The 25,697-nt window shown below is 34.6% G+C and overlaps 1 protein-coding gene and 1 long non-coding RNA gene across 2 annotated transcripts; one reads left to right on the forward strand and one right to left on the reverse strand.

The window, feature by feature from the left end:
* The first annotated feature begins 321 nt into the window (after positions 1 to 321).
* Positions 322 to 7,758, forward strand: LOC113750330. The gene is made up of 3 exons (XR_003464652.1): positions 322 to 342; positions 6,008 to 6,012; positions 7,645 to 7,758. It is a non-coding gene; the product is annotated as an uncharacterized LOC113750330 (long non-coding RNA).
* Positions 7,759 to 9,943: 2,185 nt separating this feature from the next.
* Positions 9,944 to 11,916, reverse strand: LOC113772483 (receptor-like protein Cf-9 homolog). The gene is made up of 2 exons (XM_027317089.1): positions 10,012 to 11,916; positions 9,944 to 9,970 (listed from the first exon to the last, which is right to left on the reverse strand). Exons 1-2 carry the CDS (start codon positions 11,914 to 11,916, stop codon positions 9,944 to 9,946), a joined length of 1,932 nt encoding a protein of 643 aa, XP_027172890.1.
* Between the last annotated feature and the right edge of the window lie 13,781 nt (positions 11,917 to 25,697).

The raw sequence follows: 25,697 nt of genomic DNA on the forward strand, positions 1-25,697 counted from the left end.
CTAGGTTCATATCTTAGAAGATCATTGGCAGAGAGATCAAGTGAAATTAGGCTGGACAGGTGTGATATTTCTGAAACAACTTCACCTTGAAGATTTGAATACGAGAGATTGAGGTGGGTCAAACTTTTCAGCGAGCCAAATCGGTGTGAAATCCGTGAACCAGTAAAATCATTAAAAGCAAGGTTGAGGCGACGGAGATGGAAAAGATGGAAAAGGGTAGAGTTTGGATGAATGACTCCCTGAAGTTGGCCGCAACTCAGATCCAGCCCAATCACACGACCGGTGAGGTTGTGGCATGTGACGCCGTCCCAATTGCAACAATCCGTATCTGCTTTCCAACGTGTTGGCTTTTGATAGGGTGTTAATTGTTGGTTATTTTATTATTAATTTCCCTTTTTATCCTTGCCAAATATTGCTTAATTGTTAAATATATATTTATATTTGGTATTTGAATCTCATTTCAGGAATGGAGCAGAAAATTACAAAAATGAGGGACTTTTTGGAGATAATTGAGACTTCAAATAAGCCACAGACTTGGCCCACATGGTGATATACGTGGACTGCATTTCTTCTGCTAATTGGGAGTGTCTTGAGTACTTAAGAGTCCTAAGAGCAATGAAAGACGAAAAAGAGGAGGAAACATCAAGAGGCCTTGCCTTTTGTACTTTGATTTAGAATCTGCGGCGGGGACCACGGGAAAGCATTGAGTCATTTTCAGCTTTGGAAGGAAAGAAACGTAGGGAGTTTTGAGAGTTGTTTTTGTTCTTTATTCGTGGGGACCACTGGATAGATAGCTTTAGTCATTTCCTTTGGCTATATAAGGACAATCGTAAGAAAGGCTACGTGGACCTTTTTTTTAGCATAGTTTAGTTTTTATTCTTCCACATGGTTGTTCTCCATTAATGGAGGACTAACCTCTCAATTCTAGTCAAGGGGACAACTGAAGATTTGGTTCAACAATTACTGTGAGATCTAATTTATTTTAATTGTTTCCTTAATTTATTGGTATTTATATGTTTCCTGCTTTTAATTGCTATAGCTCATGTGAGTGATTGAATAGATGCGCAATATTTAATTATTCACATAGGCTATTTTGCTAAATAGAGATAATTGAATCCGTAATTGTTCGTTATCTTTATCTCAGTAGCAACTGGCGTAATTGGGTTTATGTCAGGGGAGCATACGATCTAACTTAAACAAACCCTCGTAGCGTGTTTGTTAGTTAGGATTGGGCCTTTCTAATTATTAATGCAATCTAGAAATTAAATCCTACGGTCGTACCTAGGGTTGTTTTTGGGTTAGAGAAATAGTTAACGGTCGTACCTTAACTATCGGGAAATTAAGGAAAGGTTGGTTGTTTATCGCGTGCATGACAACTATAACTGATCTATTAATAAATGTGGAATTATCTGTGAATCAATGATCAGTGCATGAACCATTTCTGAAGTGTACCCTTGGCTAAAGGTTCTCCAATAATTATTTCTTTTATTTATTTTCTGCATTTAATTTATTTAGTTAGCATTTAATCCAAAAATCCCCCCATACTTTGAACTCTAGAAGAAACGAATTATCCCCAGTCCCTGTGGATTCGACCCTACTCACCGCTATATACAAAATCTGTATTTTTCTCGAGTAGGTATTTATTATTGCACAGGTTCGGCACCTGTCAATTTTTGGCGCCGTTGCCGGGGACTGGTGTCAGATTAATTTGTTTCTTTTTTTAGTTCACCTTGTTTTCATTTTCAATTTATTTATTTTTTTTTATGGCTGCTAACATTCCATATTTTGATAATAGACTGGACTTTGTTCCTGAATGGGGTTATGAGACTCACGTGTTTCCTAATGATCAATGGGATAGTGCAAATTGTGGAACTTATTTTGACTCAGGTTATTCAACTGACACATGCCCCGCATTTCAAGATAATCTAAGTGCTCCAATTGATACTTTTGGAGATTTTCCACCCCAATATCAAATGCAGTATGACCCTTATTCAAACGGGTATGATCAAGGATGGTGGGATAATTCCAATTTTGATTATGCGACCGGGCCAATGGATTTTCAACAGCAAGAGTCTCAACAACCATCGTCCTTGTCAGGTATGTCTTTTCAGGAATTGGGTGAATTATTTATTAATACATACCGATTCCAACAGGAGACACAAATGAGGAATGAGATGATGAAGGATCCAATGAGTTATCTGGCAGATCAACTATGTCTATTGATATCCAAAATGAATCGATTGGCTTCTCAAATGGAAGAATTGTCCTCGGAAATCATTGTTGATTTTGAAGAAAATGAGAGTGCAATTTGCTTGACTAGTGATGAGGAGATGCAAGAGTGTCAAAATGAAAAATCTACAGATGCAATTGAAAAAGAAGCCGAAAAGGAAGAAATGGAATCCCAACCGCAACCCATTCAAGTGAATGAATCCAATGAACAATCTCCAAATGCGGTGACATCTTCTCCACTCCTTAATCAATATTTTCCTGACTCCTATTCTTCAATTCCTGTTACTGAAATTGATTTTATTATACCAGAAAATTTGAAATTTCATGACAGGAATAAATTAAGAGTGGCAATGGAAAAATATCTTGAACCGAAGAATGCATGTGATGGAGGAGTTAATGGAGAATGCAAATTATCGTTGACTTGTTTAGCACCATTTACTAGTCCATGGAAGCCCGCAACTCGTGTGCTCAAGGATTACTCTATTTACGAGGGTTACCAGGATCACATTGAAGATGAAGCATTGAACCGAGCCACAAGATTTTATCCTCCGTGAACAAGCATAGCATGTCTAGCCAAAGACATTAAAGAAAGGCGCTTTTTGGGAGGCAACCCAATTGTTGATTTTGTTATTTTTGTGTTCAATTTCTTAAATATGTCGTTTCTCACTTGGGTACTAATCACTCTTGATGTTTCCTCACTATGACCAGAATAGGTAATCTTGGCGTGCCCACGTGGTGTTTGTATCTCCTGAGGTCAGAGGATGTTTGTCAATCTTGGCGTGCCCACGCGGTGTTTGGGTCTCTTGAGGTCAGTGGACGTTTACTAATCTTGGCGTGCCCACGCGGTGTTTGACGACCCAAAACATGAAAAAAAATAAAATAAAATAAAATAAAGAAAATTTATTTTCCTTTTTCAGTTCTGTGTTTCCTTCAAAAATTCAAAATTTGAAAATTTAAAAAAAAAAACAAAAACAAAAACAAAAAAAAATTTTTTTTTAAAGAAAATAATATATATAAAAAATTATTTCTTCTTCTTCACTTTCAGTTTAGTTTCTTTCAGCAATTCGTTTTTTTTGAAATTTCAATTCGAAAAAAAAAAAAAAAAAAAAAGAGAAACAAAAATAGACCGAAAGCTGTTATTTTTCTTTTCTTTTTCTTTCTTCTTCTTTTCTTTCTTTCTTTTCTTTCTTTCCTTTCCTTTTCTTCTTCTTCTCCGCTATTCCCCTGTTTTCCACTTTTCCTTCTCTTCTTTCGTTTGTCCGCCGCCGCAAGCCCACGCCACCAGCTCTGCCCAGCCACACCTAGCCGCCGCCTCCAAGCTTCACCCACGGCCTGCTCCAGTACCAGCTCTCCACCAGCGCGCGAGCTCGAGCTACACCAGAGGCGTTCGCCGCCTCCCCTGCTCTCCCTTCGCGACGCCACCAGCAGCCGCGGAGCTGCCCGCCGTTCCCCTCACTCTCCCTTTCAAGCTCCACCCGCCACCTCCACTCACCAGCGCCTTTGACCACCGCCAGCGCTCCTTCTTCCTCTCCTGCAGCGGCGCTCGTCCAGCTCCTCTCCGCCCACGCTCCACAGCCGCGGCCACCACCTCGCACCACCATCAGTTCTCCTCCAGCTTCGTCCCCGACCAGAGCCACCATCGCGCGCTGCTCCCGCGCACGAAGTTTCGCCCACCGCCTCTTCCTGCCAACCGCCGCAACCTCCCTCTGCTCTCTCTCCACCTCGTCACCAGCTCACGGCCAACAGCTCCTCCGCTGCTCCACTGCTCCACCACCCATGGCCATCTGCTTGGTGTCTCTGGTATGAGGCGGAGGTACTTGTTTTTCCCAATTTATTGGCCAACTTTCTAAGATAAATTACTTATATTTGGAGTACTATTTCTGGAATATATTTCTAGATTGAATTGGGCACAGACTTTGGGTTCAATGTTGAACTTTGGTTTTCGGTCCCTGCTAAATTAATTTGCTGAATTCTTGATGCCCTATGACTGTTGATTTAAGTTGCTAAATTATTCGGGCCTCTGCTGAATGGTAGTTGGCAAAGTTGTGCATTTATTTAATCCAGCAATTTTAATACTTAGTGCATTGATTGCTGATTTCATGGCCATAGTTACTATCCCAATTCATTAGTTTGGGACTTCTTTTAGCCCTTGAGATTGATATTTTCTAGACCCTCTGATAGCTATTCTTATTTGGAAATTATTGGGAGTTGATTTTGGGGGTTTGCTGCTTTTGTTGGGCGTTTGTTGCGATTTTGGGTTGGGCATTTAGTTGCTGCTTCGGTGCACCATCGGTTGCGATTTTTAAGAGGTTCTTGTGGCTGTTTTAAGAGGTTCTGGGAGGCATTTACTGAGATTTTGTGGGGAAAGGTTTGGTATTTGTCTGCATTTGCGGATATCATTGCTTATTGAATTGCATTTGCTGGTTCTTACAATAGTGGGGCTTCCTGTGATTATTGATTCTTTTGTTGCATTGTTGGGAGCTGTGTTCTGATAGTGTGGGTAGCTACTTTCTGCGGTTGATTGTTGATTTGGGAAGCTACTGTGACACTTCCATTGCCTATTGCTCATTTTGTTGCATCTAATTGACTTGCTTGGGGTAATCTGCCCATCAATTTTAATTACTCAAGTCTTTGGAGCAGTTGTTGCACATTTGGACTACTTTGTTTCTATATCTGACTGAATTGGGACCACAAGTGCTCGTCAATTGCATTTGCTATAAGTATTGGGGTATTCGTATAGATTTTAGGAGCCTGCCTTGTGCATTTTATTGTTTGGGTTGCCTGCTAGTTACCATGGTGAAGCCACGATCCTCCCCCAGGGGCCGACGACTGGCTCCAACTTCCGATGACAGTTGAGAGACTGGAGACTCGAGTGACCCACATTGATATCGACTTGCATAACATGGCGCAGAATTTGGCAGCACTCCGCCCGACCCGCCCCTGTTTTGACGATTTCAGGGAAGTACCGTTGCCCTTCTCCTTCCTTTTGCTGTTAGTTTATCACATTGAGGGCAATGTGTGATTTAGGTGTGGGGGGGGGGGTCAGTTTTGGGTGCTAGTATTTTTAGTTTTTAGGTTCTAGAGGTTTTTCCTTTGTTTTAGTTTGATATTTATCTCCTTTTTCGTTTATTTAATTTTCTTTTCTTTTTCTAGTGGTCAGTCCTTAAATGAATACCAAGTTTTGATACCGGATTGTTGTCTCTAATTCTGCTATTGCCCAGTTTTATTAATAAAAGGGTATCAAGTTGATGTGGCTGAGTTCAGGAATATCTCGTTGGTGAATATCAATGATTGCTTAACTTTTCCTATTTTTGGTTAACTTTTCTAGGCATAGGGAATGATTGTTGGCATTCTTTATGTGAATTGGTCCAATTATTAATTTTAGTTCTCCATGTTTGGAATTTGAGGCTGGCTGCTGTTATTTTTAGTTGTTGTGTTATATGATTGTAAATAAGAGTTGACTGTACTCCGCTAGTAATTACTACTGAGTAACCGGGGATCTTCACCTAAAGTGTTGATTTTCGCGTCAAAAGGTAGTAGTTGCTATGAGTGCATGGTCTCGTAGCGATTGGAGCTGAGTAACCGGGCTCCTCCATCTATCAAATGTTGGAGTTCGCGTCAAAAGGCTCTAATGGCTAGAAACTAAGTCTTTTGTTATTATTGAAAAAGAAAAAAAATAGTAAAAAAAAAAAAAAAAAAAAAAAAAAAAAAAAAAAAAAAAAAAAAAAAAAAAAAAAAAGAGAAAAATAGAAAAACGTGATAAAAAAAAAAGGTGAAGGTTGTGTAAGTGTGTGTCTAAAGTCAGCTTACCGATCTATGGGTTAATGTTGAGATTTGGATTAATAGTTGGACCATTTGCTGATAAATGTGAGCAACCATTCCTTTTTCTTAGATTAGTTTGCTTGAAATTGGAGGAGTTGGTAGTTTAGATGCTAACCGGAGTGATTTTTCTTGGATCTTGACCTGTGTCGCTTGATATATGATTTTCTTGGTGTCTTGGCAATACGGTAGTTGGAGTAACGGCCATGGTCGAATTTTGGTGTTCAATTGTTGTTCTCATGCTTGAGGGCAAGCGTGATTTAGGTGTGGGGGGAATTGATAGGGTGTTAATTGTTGGTTATTTTATTATTAATTTCCCTTTTTATCCTTGCCAAATATTGCTTAATTGTTAAATATATATTTATATTTGGTATTTGAATCTCATTTCAGGAATGGAGCAGAAAAATACAAAAATGAGGGACTTTTTGGAGATAATTGAGACTTCAAATAAGCCACAGACTTGGCCCACATGGTGATATACGTGGACTGCATTTCTTCTGCTAATTGGGAGTGTCTTGAGTACTTAAGAGTCCTAAGAGCAATGAAAGACGAAAAAGAGGAGGAAACATCAAGAGGCCTTGCCTTTTGTACTTTGATTTAGAATCTGCGGCGGGGACCACGGGAAAGCATTGAGTCATTTTCAGCTTTGGAAGGAAAGAAACGTAGGGAGTTTTGAGAGTTGTTTTTGTTCTTTATTCGTGGGGACCACTGGATAGATAGCTTTAGTCATTTCCTTTGGCTATATAAGGACAATCGTAAGAAAGGCTACGTGGACCTTTTTTTTAGCATAGTTTAGTTTTTATTCTTCCACATGGTTGTTCTCCATTAATGGAGGACTAACCTCTCAATTCTAGTCAAGGGGACAACTGAAGATTTGGTTCAACAATTACTGTGAGATCTAATTTATTTTAATTGTTTCCTTAATTTATTGGTATTTATATGTTTCCTGCTTTTAATTGCTATAGCTCATGTGAGTGATTGAATAGATGCGCAATATTTAATTATTCACATAGGCTATTTTGCTAAATAGAGATAATTGAATCCGTAATTGTTCGTTATCTTTATCTCAGTAGCAACTGGCGTAATTGGGTTTATGTCAGGGGAGCATACGATCTAACTTAAACAAACCCTCGTAGCGTGTTTGTTAGTTAGGATTGGGCCTTTCTAATTATTAATGCAATCTAGAAATTAAATCCTACGGTCGTACCTAGGGTTGTTTTTGGGTTAGAGAAATAGTTAACGGTCGTACCTTAACTATCGGGAAATTAAGGAAAGGTTGGTTGTTTATCGCGTGCATGACAACTATAACTGATCTATTAATAAATGTGGAATTATCTGTGAATCAATGATCAGTGCATGAACCATTTCTGAAGTGTACCCTTGGCTAAAGGTTCTCCAATAATTATTTCTTTTATTTATTTTCTGCATTTAATTTATTTAGTTAGCATTTAATCCAAAAATCCCCCCATACTTTGAACTCTAGAAGAAACGAATTATCCCCAGTCCCTGTGGATTCGACCCTACTCACCGCTATATACAAAATCTGTATTTTTCTCGAGTAGGTATTTATTATTGCACAGGTTCGGCACCTGTCAGCTTTGGATATGAATGGTCACAGGAAGCATAAGTTGATATGCTAAACATTTCTTTGAATTGAAGCAGTGCAACAGCGTCATCATGACGGCACAAATGATCTCCCAAGAAAGTGAAACAGATGGCTTCTTGAGGATGCAATAGAAAGAAGAAAAGTAAAGCACTAAAAACTGTTATTTGTCTCTTCATTCTTGCTTGATAAATTTATGATCAGCATAACGGTTTATATAAAGGTGCCGGATGTGAAAAAAAAAAAACTTGACTTTTAATGTTAATTCTAATAGTTATTATGTACGTATGAGAGCAGAAAGTTGAAAGTCGCATGTGGAATTAATCATTAGGCAACAGGACTGTAATTTTAATGGACTGTTCTTGAGAAAATAATTTTAATGGTCAGAACTCATAAAACTAGTTAACTTTTGTCATTAAAAATAAAAAATTTAAAATTTTTTTAGAAACTATCAAGATAACTGTTTCTGAAATTACACAGAACTATAGTGTGATGCTTGAATTGATTTATTTTAGAAAACTATAAGAAATTTTTTAGAAAGATGCATTTTCTTCTCCGGTAAAATTGTTCATCCTAGTTCCTTATGTGGTAGTTTTGATCAAAGGCCATTCTCTTGAAATAATTTTCCCTTCCCTTTTTCTCAAAATTGTCGTACCATTTGGGGTGGAATATCTGAAGCCAATTGCGCTGGTCCTCTCATTTTCAGGTCTACTCAAGAGTAAATTCTATCCAAGTTGCTTACATGAGTTTCATTTTCAAGTTTCAACATCTTAGTTAGTTATCTAACACTTATTCCACGGACCTCAGCAAATTGGCATGAAATGTTCAAACCCGACCCCCACCACACCACAAAGCAATAAGAAAAAAGAAAATAAAAAGAGCTTTAAATTATTGTTTATATCTCTGTGGTTCTGCATGTTACCACAGGTTCATCTAACATTCGAAAATATCTACACAAGCGTCTTACAGTATTATGTAAAATGACCTCAGAAAAGTCTTGGCACATTAGTCTAGACTAACAATAAGTTAGTCTAGAAAAGGATAGATGTGGAATTATTGTACAATGAATTAGTTAATGTTTATTAGTGAATGCTGGTTCAGTATGGCTTGTGAATTGAAAGTTGTCCGTTGCAAATTATGAGAATGGTCCATACTGAACCACTTACCCAATTAATAATTTGCACCGGACAACCTTCAATACAATTAATAGTAATTATCCATTGAAATGTCTTCTTGCTTACAATTATAAACCTACAGATTCAGCCGCAAGCAACCACAAGGCTCTGAGACTTGAAAGCCACGAGAAATGAACCAGCCTAAAATACACAGTATAAAATACACAGCCTAAGACTTGAAAACAAGGCTCTGAGACTTGTATTTTAGGAACCAGCCTAAAATACACAGCACTTACGACTGGAAATGAACCAAATCTTTTCCTTATTTCCACTCCATTGATAGACCTGGGCATTACAACTCAAGCTTTAATCCAATGAAAAACTTACCATCCAACGAAGTTCAGTAATCAGTTAATTTAATAGAATCACAATAGTTTAAAAGCTTTTTTTTTTTTGTCCAAACGATAAGATTTAAAAGCTATTATGATTGAGGAAAAAATAAATTATGCAAAGGAATAACATTAATTATTTCATAATAATAGGGGTAGAACAAGAATGCTTTGCTTACCAGTTATGTAAATTATTGCATTGCCCTTCTTAAGTTCGTATGTGGATCCATTTCATCGGTCGCCTTCGCGGTTTGAACGACTCTTCGACAATCAGTACAATCCATCTTGGTTTTCCAGTTGAGAAAATGAGACCTCCCATAACTAATCCGAGCACTAATCCACAGCCATATCCCAGGAGAACAGCTTTCCAGGTGAACCCATCAAAGAATTCAGAATCATCATATTGTTGTTCAGCTTCCCATGGCGTGGCTGGTGGTGGTGCCTCTGTCTCTCCACAATCTTTATTCAGCGGAGATCCACACAAGTCCAGGTTCCCTCTGTATGAATCATCTCCAAATGTATCAAAGTGCCTTCCTCGTGGAATGGGTCCGACTAGACGATTTTCCGAAAGGTTTAAGAAATCAAGAAAATCCAGATTCACTAGCTCCATAGGAATGGTTCCTTCAAGTCGGTTCCACGAGAGGTCCAGAGATTCAAGCATACTCAAATTCCCTAATGCCTTAGGAATTGGGCCGCTGAAGTTGTTATGAGAGAGTGTGAGTAATTGAAGAGAATGAAGGGATCCGATAATCTCGGGAATTTGTCCTTCGAATCTGTTGCTCGAGAAGTCAATCACTGTTCGAGTTATTATGACCCTTTCAAGATTAATGTCCACCCCTTTGATAACCAAACCCACAGAATGGACGTAATAAGGTCCTCCTTCAACAACATATGAGTCCCCTGTCATATACTCAACTTTCTTTTGGTAACGCTTTGAACTTTTCATAGCTGTGAAGTTGTTGAGGATTTCCTTAGGTAGAGCACCAGTGAGCTCGTTGTGGGATGCATCAATAATTCTCAACAGAGGAAATGGACTTTTCCTCTGACAATTGCCAATTGCTCCGTGAAATCGATTAGATCTCAATATTAGGACTTCCAGATTAGAAAGAGTTTCCAACCAAATTGGAAATTTATCATCTATCTCGTTGTTCCCTAAATCAAGGAGTTCCAGACGTTCACAATTGGCTAAAGATTGTGGCAATGGCCCTTGCAATTGATTGTCATTCAGCATAAGGAACTGCAGAGAGTTGCCTTTTGAAAATGTTGTGGGAATGGTGCCAAAAAGCCTATTATTTCCCAAATCCATAGCTTCTAGAGATTGGCTGGAGTTTCCCAAGCATTGAGGAATTGGGCCGGACAAATTGTTATTTGACAAATCAAGAATAGTAAGAAAAGTTGAGTTACAGATAGAACGAGGTATTGGGCCCTGAAGTGAGTTGGAACTCACATCTAGAGAATCCAGATATGGAGTAACAGGAAGTTGGTCTATGGTACCAGTCAAAAAGTTATGTGAAAGGTTCAAGTAGAACAACTTATCGAAAGTCTTAGACATGGACGAGCTTGGGATTTCGCCATGAATCATGTTATTTGAGAGGTCTAGAAAACCTAAACTCTCTGAATTTCTAAGAAACTCTGGAAACTCCTTTATATGGCAAGAAGACAATCCCAAGACCCGGAAATCTGGAAGGGAAATGCTCACATTGTTTGTAGTATTCCGTGGTGCTTCACTGTTAAAAGCGTTGTTTTGAAGCTTATTGGAGTCCACAAACAAGTCTTGCCCAATCCCCGTAAAAAGGTTAGATGAAAGGTAAAGTTCAGAAAGGGTCGGAATGGTAAAAATTGGAGGAGGAATTAAACCGCTTAGTTGATTACTAGAGAGATCTAAAATGCCAAGATGCATAAGGCTGAGAAGTGAGTTTGGAATTTTACCTCGAAGATAGTTGTTTTCCAGATTCAATTCAGTAAGCTGCGTAAGGTTGCCAATTGATTCAGGAATGACACCAGAAATTTGACAATAACTTAGATCCAAAGAATTTAAGGACCCTATACACCCAATTGAATCTGGCAACTCAGCGGAGAAATTTGTAAACGATAGGTCCAACTGCCTCAGAGAATTTGAAATGCTGCAGTTCAACTTCGGTAAACTAACTGTAAGATTCTCGTTGTCACCTAACAAGAGAACTCGCATATTTGGCAGATGAAAAACATTACCTGGGAGATTACCTGTTATTCCAGTATCGCTGAGGTCTAGATACGTCAAAGATGAAGAAAAATTCACCCTCAAATCGGATGAGATGTTCACATACGAAAGCGACAGCTCTCTTAAATGGGTTAAGTTTCGAAGCATCGCTTCAAAATTGCTAGGTTCATATCTTAGAAGCTCACTGTCAGAGAGATCAAGTGAAATTAGGTTGGACAGGTATGATATCTCTGAAGCAACTTCACCCTGACAATTTGAATACGAGAAATTGAGGTGGGTCAAACTTTTTAGCGAGCCAAATCGGTGTGAAATTTGCGAACCGGTGAAATTGTTAGAAGCAAGGTTGAGGCGGCGGAGATGGGAAAGATGGAAAAGGGTAGTGTTTGGATGGATGACTCCTTGAAGCTGGCCGCAACTCAGATCCAGCCCAATCACGCGACCGGTGACGTTGTGGCATGTGACCCCGTCCCAATTGCAACAATCTGTATCTGCTTTCCAATGTGTTGTCTTTGGATATGAATGATCACAATATGGAGAAGCATAAGTTGAAATGCTAAACATTTCTTTGAATTGAAGCAGTGCAACAGCGTCATCATGACGGCACAAATGATCTCCCAAGAAAGTGAAACAGATCACTTCTTGAGGTTGCAATAGAAAGAAGAAAAGGAAAGCACTAAAAAATGTTATTTGTCTCTTCATTCTTGCTTGATAAATTTATGATCAGCATAACGGTTTATATAAAGGTGCCGGATGTAATAGTGGAAGTATGTGAAAAAAAAAACTTGACTTTTAATGTTAATTCTAATAGTTATTATGTACGTATGAGAGCAGAAAGTTGAAAGTCGCATGTGGAATTAATCATTAGGCAACAGGACTGTAATTTTAATGGACTGTTCTTGAGAAAATAATTTTAATGGTCAGAACTCATAAAACTTTTGTCATTCAAAATTAAAAAAAAAAAATCTATTTTCGTAACCATAAATCTTTTAAATTTTTTTTAGAAACTATCAAGAAAACTGTTTCTGAAATTAAACAGAACTAGTGTGATGCTTGAATTGATTTAATTTTCTTAGCAACTTTCGCGAAATTATGAAAAATTTTCCATTATTTGGAAACAAACATTTTCGAAGGATACTAGACAGAAGTTGTTTCAAATATTTCCATCACGGTCCTTTATTAAGTGAAATGTAACTATAATACTTTAAAGTAAAAGATTAAATTGTTATAAACGCTTGTAAATAATAAAAAAAAACTTGGCGGCATGATTGAGTAATAAATGCGGTTCATAAGAGAAAAGGTTAAGTGATATATATATAGAAAAAAAAAATGTTTAAATGAGTTATTGTGAAACATTATATTGTGCATAAACAATAATAGTTTTCGTAACAAGGACCATAAAATTCTTTTTCATACCAGTTTAAAGATAATTGGAAAAATCAAAGTCCTTCATTGATTTGTTCCAAACGTCTTAACTACAATACTGGGATTTTTAGCTAATTATCCGCTAGCTATGGTCTCTGGGCTGGTAACTCTATAGTTGAAATTCATAAAAAGAAGTCTTTCTATAGAAACTTTTCGGATTAAATTTAGATACCGTCATACAGTTTAGACGTTTGGCCCAGGCTTAGAGAGAGAGAGAGAGAGAGAGAGAGAGTTGTAAGTGTTAGATATAATGCTCATAAATATCTTATTTTTGCAATTTAGGAGAGATTCTAAACCTTACTAGCTGCTTTAAGGAAAAAAAAAAGCTTTATAAAATTATTTTAGGAAACTATAAGAAATTTTTTAGAAAGATGCATTTTCTTATACGGTATAAATTTTTCATCCTGTGGTAGTTTTGATCAAACGCCATTCTCTCGAAATAATTCTCCCTTCCCTTTTTCTCAAAATTGTCGTACCATTGCGCTGGTCCTCTCATTTTTAGGTCTACGCGGGAGTAAATTCTATCCAAGTTGCTTACAAGAGTTTCACTTTCAAGTTTCAACATCATTAGATTAGTTAGTTATCTAACACTTATTGCACGGGCCTCAGAAAGTCTTGGCAAATTGGTATGAAATGTTCAATCCCCAAACCCACCCACCCAAAAAATATATATAGAAAAGAAAAAAGAGGTTTAAACTTTAAAGTATTGTTTATATCTTTGTCGTTCTGCATATTACCACATGATCCTCTAATGTTTCAAAATATCTATATAAGCCCCTTACAGTATTATGTAAAATTAAAAAAAAAACTAGATGTGCTTCAAAAAGATATATAAAAAAGACAGAAAAATATAAAGGGAATGTTGTTCTTTTTCTATTTTCATGGTCAGTGCCTTACACTTATATTTTCTTTTGCCAAGTTAAACTAGTTTTCATTTTCATAGGGTGGCATAGTGTATTTTCTTTCCAAATAGCAAATAGTTTTGTTATGCCATTTACTAAAAGTTGTAAGTTGAAAGATGAAAACTCATTCTTTTGCAATATAACCCATTGTATTAGTTAATAGCACAATTTTGCTATCTGTTAGTACATATATTCATTTCCTCTTACTAAGAAAAAATTAGAATGAATTATGTTAATTTTTTAATACAATTTGTTAGCAAAGAAAGCTTAATTACAAAAAAAATTCCTATTTTATGTTAACAACTATAAGCTTTCCTTATTTGGCTCATAATTTTTAGTTGAAGATTATTCTAATTTCAATTTAAATGCAGTTGATTAATAAAAAAAAATTTTGCAGTAGCTAAAGATTGACTAAATTTCATGTATTTATAATAAAACTAAAAATTGAGCCTCAGGAAGTCAATATTTTACTTTTCAAGGTTGTATCAACACGGTACCGAATACTAGTTGTCATATATGAATAACCAGACTTGTCATAGTGCTTTCTTGACTCAGTCTATGAGAAAAAATATGGTCGAATTCAACTTATCCTTACTTTTGTGGATAGTGAAAAAATAACAATGACTTGAATAATGTTGCAAAGCCTTTGGGCCTTTCTATGACATAGATGACGAAGTCTTTCTACCAATATTCCTGTTCCTCTTGTCTATATCAGGACCGCATTGAAGCAGCAATTGAGAAACACAACTTAAAAGCTGAAAAGATTTATATGTTATGCATAGTGCCAAACCATTCTTTCATTTGTCTCCAAATTTCTGGAGAACTTTTCAAAGAATTATGGAGATAAAAGCTTCTGAAATTATACAAGAGCAGTGTGATGTTTAAATTGATTTTCATAGAAACTTTCCTGGATCTATGAAATTTCTTATTCCGGAAATATACACGTAATTGATACAAGATAGCAATTGTTTGAAATATTTCTTGAATGGTACTCTAATTTTACATGCAAAGTGTTAGAAATTTAGTTGCTAAAAAAGTTTTACAACTAAGGATTTATTAGCGTGGTTGAGCAATAAAAGGGTTCATAAGAGAAAAAAGTGCAGCAAAATAAATATTAAAATTTAGTATTTTGCATAACTCATGAAGTAGTAAGATATCCGGTACAAAATCAGTTAGATTACAAATATATAGTAGATTATGTGTAATTTTCTTTGATGGCAAAGGATCCTACTTTTGTTTCCCAGTAATCTCTAATCCAAGCGAATGCAATTCATTAATAGTTAAATTTAGTTAGGGATATAGAATACAATCTGGGTTCAGAAGACCTTGAATATAACCTATTCTCTTTGGACCGGCAAGACTTTAAGTTCTAACTTTTTGATTTTTCTTTCAACTTTTATAATAAGTTAGTCTAGAAAAGGATAGATCCTACTACATTTTTGTCTATATGCAATTTCGTAGAAGACCTGTCCGTCCAACTTCTAATCGACATTAAATTGTTAAATTTTCTACAGGACTTGGCACAGCAGTGTGTCTTAATTGGAATGCTTAGTATAGAAAACATTGTGACAATATGTAATATCCTTTTGTAGTAAAGTGATGTGTTGAGGAATTATTGGGAAATGTGTTGAATTGATGCCCTCTAGAAATTAGCCCCACAAGATGATCTGCGATGGAATTCTAAGCAAGAAAGTGATGTAATTACAATATTACATTCAAATTGATATTGGCCCGGCAGGCCTGATTGCAGCTTTTAAGCTATTGAGAAGTAATGTAGGGAATTCATTGCTGAAGAGATCTATAAATCTTCTCAACATAAGTTGATTCTTGAAAGTGCTAATGGATCCAAAAAAAACCATTAGCTTTCAGGACTTTAGGGTCTTGGAATTTGGAAGACTGTTGAGATAGCCATGTTGGAAATACGTCACCTTTATATGCGTGTTCAGGACGTCGAGGACTTCCAATTTTCTTTAGAGTTGGTTAATTATCGTGTTAATGAGTGAACCTTTCAAGAAATTGCAATTCAACCAAGACTTCTCAATAAACATTTTGTTCGTTTATTGTAAGACCATTATTTTTCTAGTTGAGTGCCCAAAATCGAGAACTTAAGTTTCCCAAGCATGGTGGAATTGCAATTTGCATGGTGGATTTGTTTTTAGACAAGTCAAGGACTGTCAGTCCTGCTCAATTGCGCATAGAAAGTGGCAATGGACGCTAGAACTGTGATTAAATTTGAACTTTATAACAACTAGATTTTTTTCTAATTAGTGAACCGAAAGAAGAAAATTAAGAGATTATCAAAAGATTTTTGCATCCGCATCTACAGTTGATAGTACGGATTACTAGTTATGTGTTTTGCAGTTAAACAACAAGACTTGTCATAGTGATGTTTTCACTCTTCAAAAAAAAAAAAAATGGAGTCAAGTCTTTTAAAAAAAAAAATGCGGTCCAAATCAACCTATCCTTACTTTTTAAATTGTGAAAAAATCCCAATGACCTTAATCCTTCTAGAGATTCTTTGGGCCATCGTTCTTTCTAGACTTCCTTGACATAATTGACGAAGACTTTCTGGGAACATCCTTGTTCCTATTGTCCATTTTAGAGCAATTGAGAAACAAAATTTAAAAACTGAGAAGATTTACTACATATTCATACGGTTGCAAATTGTTCTTTCATTTGTCTCCTAATTTCTGGGAAATTTTAAAAAAATTAGGGCAAATTAGATTTTACCCCCCGTGGTTTAGCCTTTTTTTTTTTACATAACTTCCCTATGGTTTTAAAAAATATACATAACCCCCTCATAGTCATGGTTTGGGTTAAAGTGCCAAAGTGACGGAAATGATCATTCGTAACGGTACTTCTAAAAATATCGAAATTACCCTTATAAATACATGACACACTAACCCTGTATGATTTTTATATTTTACCATATAACTCCCTTATGATTTAATACTTTACCATATAACCCCCTTATGGTTTTCAAAATATACACATAACCCCCCTTGATTAATAAATCATTTTCAACTTTACATAAGGGTATTTTTGACATTTTAGGTAACTCCGTTACAAATGATCATTTCCGTCATTTTGACACTTTAATCCAAATCATGAGAGGGTTATGTATAGCTTTTAAAATCATAGGAGAGTTATGTAAAAAAAATGCTAAACCACAGGAGGGTAAAGTGGAATTTGCCCAAAAAATTATGTAGATAAATGCTTCTAAATTATGTGAAAATAGTGTAATGCTTGAATTGGTTGTCACAAAAACTTTCATGGAACTGTGAAATATTTTCTTGTACACACACATGCATATATATATATATATATATATATATATATATATATACTAGGGGGAAAAGCGAGTTTAGTGCCTATAATTAAAGATGGTTAATAATTATTATTTGGCATTTTTCTAGTATAAGAATTGAAGTATGATAATTTTATTATGTGATATTAAATTAAAAAAATTATAAGTTACATATTGAGTTAAAAAATATAATATACAATAAAACATAATTATAAGATACGATCAACTACTTTGCATCTCCATCTAACCTAGTATAATAAAAGACCTATTTGTATCTGCTCATGCACTTTCGGGATATTAAAATTTGTTATTTAGTTTGAATTTGATCTTGCTATAAGGGCAATCCACCACATTATCTTGTCATATAAGTGAGATTTGAACAATTAGCATACTTGAAGAAATCATTGCTAGTAGAATTTCGGTTCTTGCAAGCCAAATTCTTGAATTTATATTGACTCTAAGGACATATATATATCATCACGAGTCCTTCACATTGAGCAAGCAATTAATTATAATTTATTGTATGATTTAGGACATATATATAGCAAAGCATCTCCTTCTCGATAGGGGTTACAATAACGAAATATCAGTTTTGTGTTAGTTGCAAAGATATACAACAACAAACATGCTAATTTAGAGGAATAATTACCTCAAAAAAGTACTAAAGCATCTCAATCCACTCAATTTAAGAAAAATAATTAAAAGTAATGAGGTACAAGCTTTAGATTTGTAGCCAAATAACTTTAAGTAGATAGTTAAACATATTAGCAAATCAGATGAAGTGAAAAATTGTCTAAATGGAATAGTCAATAAAGTAGCAAACGATTTGAAAATTATCCTAACTAATAGTTAAAACAACAAAAGAAGTAAAGTAATCTATAAATGGAAAAATTTATGATGATAAACTTATTTTAAACCATAAATAACAATTAACAAATGTGGTCTCTTCCTTATCAAGCTTGTCTAACATGAGCAATTGAATTAAAATATTAAAAAATTATTACACATACAACTTGCAATATTACAGATTTTTTACAACCAAAAAGTAAATTGGTTAAAGAAAACATATCTATTGAAAAAGGTGTTGCAAAATAGGAAAGAAGAGTAGCTAATGTAACAACATCCGAATTAACATCTGTGATAACGGCCAAGAAACCAAACTTCTCTACTAATTGACATTATTTGTGTCTTAACATCTATATATCATAACTTTGCAAATAACTGATGAGAAAGGCTTTAAGAAATTAAAAGACTTAGATGTTAATACAATTAAATGATTAGAAGGGCTTTTATGTAATTTCACTAAAACACAAGTTGAATTCCGTTATATCCAATGTTTAATCGATATCAAACAATGTCACATATCAAACTTACCCCTAGTTTTAAATGTTTAAAATTACATCCAAGTAATTACAACAAAACTAAATTAGTTATAATGACTCATATTCAATACTCTAATTGCACTTTAAACACTCTCACATTTTCAAAAAAGCCCCACCCTTGCGGTTGAAATTCAAGCCCTAAACTCATTCTTATATAGTTTAAGGATATATATAAATATATAAATATATATATGTAATACAAAGTAACAATTGTTTGAAATGTTCCTTAAATAGTCCTTTATTATGACATGAAGCATCCTACTTTTCCTTCGTAACAGTCTCCAGTTGAAGTGAATGTATACTACAATTTTTATCTGAATTACCTTAAAGTGATCACTCCTTTGAAGGACAACTTTGTGTTAACCATTTGTGTCTAGGAAAAAAAGGTTAGTCTGGAAAGGGTAGATCCCAGATCCAATATCATTTTCCTCCCAAAGCAATAAGCAAAGGCATTCCATGGAAGACCATGAGTTCAACCTCTATTCAGCATTGTTAAAATTCCTTCAAAACTTAAACAGAAGACCCAACTGACAAAAGTATGATTTTCTGAATTAGAATATATCAGGCAGCATTTATGAAAGGCCCACCTGACATTGAATTTAAATTCCCCCAAAAGTGGCAATGGACAAGTCGAGTATTGCTTTTTTTCTGGAAACAGAAATAAACACACGCACCCACCTAATGAGAACAAGCACAGGAGTTAACGGAGAACTCGGCCCGAAAGACTAGTCGAGTATTGCAAGTCCTTATAAAATTGCAGACCGAAAGTGGCAATGGACCCTGGACTAGAGATGATTGAACCCAAAATCTACAACAGCTAGAGTTTTCCAGTTCTTGGAATTTAACCAGCTGGCAACAGGGATTAAGGAATATCAGTATGTGAGAGTTATACAGAATCTAAATGGTTCGAGTGTCTAACAAAATCTGGCAATTCCTTCATCCCAGAAGAGGTTGGGGAAGAGTACCATTGTGACCTACGCTTGGGAAGTTTAAGGAATACAAGTTTTGTCAAATTGGAACACATATTATTTAATAAATTTCAAAGGAAGAAGGTTTTCACTGATACCTAATAGGTACAACTGGACCATTTATGCTCTAGCATTGCTGCTCATTGTAAAATTTTATTGAAATCAAGATTTTACCAAGAATAGGAGAACCTTGGAAAAAGCATAAAAGCTACAAACTGAAAATGAACCAAATTGAAGCCAATTTTATTGCTAATCTTTCCTTATTGCCACTTCATTCGGGAGGCCTGGAGTTAGAGGTCCAATTTTCTATTGATTAGCCATACATAAAAAAGGTAATCCTATGAATAAGTATCATTCACTAATCAATTTTATCATGGGGCAGAAGCCAAGAAAAAGATGGTTATATGAAAATGGTGATCATGCAAGCATAGAGGTAGAACAAAAGAAGAAAGGAAAAAAAAAGGGTAAGTTACATATAATTTTCTTGTGGTTTTATCTATTGCCACATGACCTCCTATCATTTCAAAATACCCACTTCATCTTCATCCTCCTATGGTATTATGTAAAGTGCAAACTTGACAGAAAATAACCTATGTAATGTTCTTAACTGAAATACCAATAGTATCCTTATTTAAATGCTAAATCAATCGAAGGCTTAACTACCCTATATAAAAGTATAAGAGATTATGTGAATAACTACAAAAATCATATGGGATAAAGTTGATATTTATACAAACTATAAGAGGGTTACATAGAGATTAAAATTTTATAGCACGTGCTTTTAGAGAGTGTTTGATATAAACATAGATAACTAATTGTATATTTCGACCATTTTTCACTTTACATAAAATCACAGGGGGAGTATGTGACTATTTTGAAACCTTAAGGGGGCTATCTGACATTATATAAAACTACAGGGGATTATAAGTAATTTACCCCAAAAAGAAGGCATATTGCTTGCAAATTTTGTAAGTTGCCACTTCTCAAGTTAACAATCTTGGTTTTCTATTTGAGAATATGAGACTTCCTATTGCTTATCCGAGCACTAATCCGAAGCAAGATCTCATAAGAACAGCTTTTCAAGTAATCCATCAAAGAACTCAGAATCATATTGTTGATGAAAAATCCCAATAGTGATGGTGGTGGTTTTGCCCATGTATCTCCACAATCTTTGGTCATCGGTAATCCACAGCCAAGTTCGCTCAACACAAATCATTTCCAAATGTATCAAAATGCATTCTTCGAGGAAAGGGTCCAAACTAGATGATTTTCTGAAAGGTTAAGAACTCAAGAAATGACAGATGCAGAAACTCCACAGAAAAGATTCCTTCAAGTTGATTGCAAGAAAGGTCTAGAGGTTCAAGCATATTCAGATTCCCTAATACCTGAGGAATACGACCGTTGAGGTTGTTTTGAGAGAGATCGAGTTATCAAAAAAAGGGTCCAGTACTCCATTTAAATGGTACTTTCATAATCCATTTATTCCAAAAAAAAAAACAATCGGTCTTAATTTGATTTTTTTAACAACTGAGACATTTTACAGGCTTCAATTTACAGGTCCCATGTCAATTGAATTCATGTTCAATTTTGACATCATCATCCTCTTTTCACTCTCTCCCGAGTCTCATATTTGTAAAGCTCTCCTTAATAACGTTTATTTGTATTTTTATAAGTAAATAGTAGTATGATTTTTATAGTTAAATCTATAGTATCTCCATCCTTGACAGATGTCTTGAACCACTAAGAGCGCTTACTTATCCAATGGCTATCTTATTATGATAATGTTACGAACAACTTTTTTGAAATTGTCAATACTTTATGATTCGATATTTTTTCAATATGCTCGAATCAACTTTATGATTCAATATTTTTTCCTTTTCTAGGTTTAAATAATTCTGCGATTTGAAACAATTTTTACTAGTTAATTGAAAAATTTACGCCTACCTAGAAGAAAGAAAATAGCCAAGATGGCAAAACTTTTAGGGTATGTTCCGCTTTGTACTCTCCAACTATATTTGCATTCTCACTTTGGCCTCAAAACTATTGTACTTCAGTCCCTCACTACAAGAGAAGTGACTATTTACTACCAAATTTTCAATTACAAGCCTATTTTCGTAACCTATAATGATGAATAGGCTACGAATTGAAGCAGGTTTCGTAGCCAATAGCATAGTTTTTTCGCGACAAAGCCTTCAAACTGTAGCAATTTTCGTCACAAAATACTTCCTTCACACAGTACTTAATTTGTGAATAGTTTGGATTGCAATTTTCTAGAATTTTTGTAAAAAAAATGTACTGTAGCAATTTGAGATATGTGAGGTAAAAACGTAATGTGTTCACGGTAAACGTACCCTTTTTTTTTGTTGGAAAATTGCTTTCCAAACAACCATTTTTTTCTACTTTGCCCAACGAGATAGAAATCTTGGCCATTTTTCTTGGGCAATGGCTATGAAGATTTAATCTTTTATCTATGAAATAATTTTGTAGCCAATGCAAATACTCATTTGGCTACAAATCATTTTTGTGGCCAATGCAATTAATCTTTTACCTACGAAGTTTGTCCTAGCCGTTGCTAATAGTCATTTGGCCATGAAGAAATTATGTAGCCAATGCAGTTAGCCTTGGCGATGAAATACTTCTTTCCGTGGCCTATTACAATTTGCGATGAGGATTCACCTACGAAATTGGCGACAATATTTTATTGTCAAAAATGGTTTTTGGCTATGAATTTATGAGTTTTTGCCACTACTTTTTTCCTAGTTAAATGTCAATTTTCTTGTAGTAAAATTTGTCCTAGTTATATAATATATGTCTAATTTATTCCTAAATTATAAAATTTGTCCTCTTTATGGACTAAAGTAAAGAACATTTCATATTTTAGAGAATAAAATGGGACAGAATTTACTTAAATGGAACATATTTTATACCATACAAAAATGTTCCATTTTGAAATTTAGAGATTAAAGTGAAATTTTTTTTTTTATTTGGTAGAGGAGGGTTTTAGGTTCATTGCATGGAAACAAGTCGAGGCATGGTAACGCCCATCACATCATAAGCTAACAATCCTCGCAGCTGCTCTGGTGGCGCTGATGAGATATTGAGCTTCTCAAGCTTTTCTTAGCTACACATTCTGCACTTTTGAAGTGAAAATTTGGATATATTTGAAAAGCGCAAAGTGAATTTAATGCAAACTTCTAAGACCAAGTGACTCTCTATCAAGAGATCGAATTGAACAATCCAATTAAACTACCTGTTAAAATAAGACAGACAGTTCATTACTTGCTCGACTAAAATAACTAATAAAAACTAGCTTGTTCTAATTTTCTAACAAACTTTAATTTACAGAGCTTAACAGAAGTTTCTACAATGATAATGAAAATGTAAACATGAAATTAAAAAAAAAAAAACTGAAGCTGGAAATCCATTGCAGTGAATTTTTTTTTTTTCTTTCTGAGGACTGAATTGAGTTACCTTCCTAATTAAGATGTATTACTTAAGTATCAGCAAAAGAAAATTATGGTAATTATTTTGATCATTTGATGTATAGTCTTGTTAGATTAATATCGATATTGATTTTTGAAGTCATCTATACAGCAAGAAACATGTTACATGCAATACAAATCCTTTTAAAACTAGTATGCATATAAAATGCTCTAGATGGCAAGTATTCCAATTCGTTGTGAAATTTTTTTAAAAAAAAAGAAAGAAATTTTTTTACTGTGTTCTTTAAAATTATCCTACTAAGTACTAATGGTCAAGTTGCTAAGAGCCAATCAATCTATCATCTAATCTATGATTGATTTCTTTCTAGTCTCAGCTCGTAATCTTGCTGATGTTTTTTAACAGCAGTATTGCACTTTCATTGAAAAAAAAAAGAAGAAAAGAATGCATATGTTGTTGGATATGTGATAGTAGCTTAACCAACTGTTTATTTATTTATTTTGGGGTCAAAAATTACTATTCCTTCAAATATTTAAGGCTGAAAATAACATCTCAGAAATGGAGGAAACCTAATCACAGAATATAATTCAAGTGAACAAAATTAGGTAAATATTTTATAGCACTTCATTCTTGGTCATCAACTAAGGAACCCCTTAGGCACAAGGTTTCAAACTTACAAAAATAAAATACTAGCTCAAGATTTGAAATTGTTGATGGAAAAATGCCAGTAAATGGTGAAAGGCAAGTCTCTTTTAGAATCTGGTTGATTCAAGGACTTTGCATAACCAATCTAATCAGAATGGTCATCTAAGTAATTGTGTAAGAGAGATCCAAGTTCCTAAGGAAACTAGAGTTGCTCCAAGTAAACGTTGATCAAGTATCAAGGAGTTCCACGTTGCTTTCAACTATGGGTTTTCTAAATTTAGGTAAGGAAAGAATATAACTTGGAAACTTACCAATGAAATCAGTAATTTGAAGATCAAGGTTAAGTAAAGAAGTCAAGAAATTGAAATTCTTGGATGACAATTATGTATAGTCTAGTTGGTAAGATGTTTCACTTATAATTGAAAGATCACAATTCAACTTATTAAGGGTTGTAAGTAAAGAACCACGGATGAAGTAATAAAAGAACTCTTGAATTTTATTATGATAAATCAGAAAAAAAAAACCTCTGACATGATTTGACCAACAGGTTGAGAAATGTCAAGCTTGTTAACTCAGAAACATCATGAAAATTGATGTTTCCTGCAAGATGATTGTTACCAAAATTGAGTTTCTCTAGATGAGAATTTACTGAATACAACTAAATTCATTGCATGCAAAAATTATGTAATTTCAAGACATAATTTGGGGTGATGAAAAAATTTCAAAGAAAGCCACATTTATGATTATTGAACATTCACAAAAGCTGACATACAGTTTCTTCTCTACTAATTTTTGTTTTCTTATAAATTCCTAATTTCAAAATATGTTGAAATAATTAAAGCATGACTAAACTTGTCATTTCAAACTTCTTAGTGCCAATTTGCAGTTTGTTCTTGGTTGTTTAATTACAAATAAAGCTCTTTTGGTTTATGAGTTCAGTCAATTTTTCAAGACAAAAACTTGAAAGAAGGAGAGTCTGATGTTGGTCAAAGTTGATGGGGAAAAAGTATCAAAAAGATAAAATTAGGGGAGAAACTGATAGTAGAACTAAATATTAGAGGGTAAAGTGATAATTACCCTAAATACTTGATATTAGGCTATTAGTCAGCCTAAACCGAAACATATAAATTATAAACCGCGGTCTAATTTTCAGCTAATTAATTATTAATAATTTTGCTTCGGAAAATGAAAAAGAAACTCATCACATAAGCTTTTAATACTTGCTCCCAAATATTTATTCCCTCCAATTTCCCCCTTCTTCCTCACTCTCTCCTCTCTCAAATTCTGCCATTTTTTTGACTTATCTCCAGCAAAAAAAATGGCACCTCCTTATTTTAGTCTTCATTTTCTCAAATTCCTTCCAACTTCTTTTTCTTCTTCTTCTTCAAATTCCTCCACTTCCCAAAAAAAAAAAGAAAATAATAACAAAAATTTGCACTCTGTCTCACAGCAGAGTTAGGGTTCTACTTCGAAGTCAGTAAAGGTAATAGTTCTTCCTTTCATTTTTTCCTTCTTTTTTTGTTAATTTTTTTTTAGTCTTTCAAGCTATATATCAAAGTTCTACTGTCTTAATTTCATCTTGGCTGAATATTTCTGCAGAAGAAATTTCTAGTTGTGGACTCTTGTGAGAAAGAGCCATCAGCATGTATATAAAGCAGGTAATTAAGTTCTTTTGAACTTTTTTGGGCGGTTTGTTAGTTTGATATGGGAAATGGATATGGTTAATTAGTGAATTGGTGAATTAATTGGACTAATTTTGTCGTTTTTAGGTTGTAATCGAAGGGTTTAAGAGTTACCGTGAGCAAATTGCTACCGAGCCCTTCAGTCTAAAAGTTAACTGCGTTGGTAGTTTATTTTGTTATAACATTCATCCAAGCAGATATTGGGCCGGTCTTCATTGAAAAAATGGGTGAAAACGTAGTTTTTCAACTCCAATAAAGCATATTCCTACTCTGTTTAGGATATATTTTCAAAAAACTATAAATAGGGGTTCTTTGAGTCACTTTTAAGGGTGGAAAACATTAGTCTAGTCTAATTTTACATCTTTTTATAGTTTATTCTTGAGAGATCAAGACCAAACGGAGGCAAATCAAGGAGCGTGTAAGGAGAAGATTGGAGCAAGCAACTACAAAGTTTTCTTACTCTTTTCTTATCTTTCTAGCAACTCTTTGAATTCATGGTTTTAATTTCCAAATCATGTTGAACTAAATGGTTTCTACGGTTAGGGATTTTATGAAGGAATTTGATTAATTTTTTAGTTTAATTTCTTGTTTTT

The sequence above is a fragment of the Coffea eugenioides genome, chromosome 1 (assembly GCF_003713205.1).
Source record: "Coffea eugenioides isolate CCC68of chromosome 1, Ceug_1.0, whole genome shotgun sequence".
NCBI classification, from domain to species: Eukaryota; Viridiplantae; Streptophyta; class Magnoliopsida; order Gentianales; family Rubiaceae; genus Coffea; species Coffea eugenioides.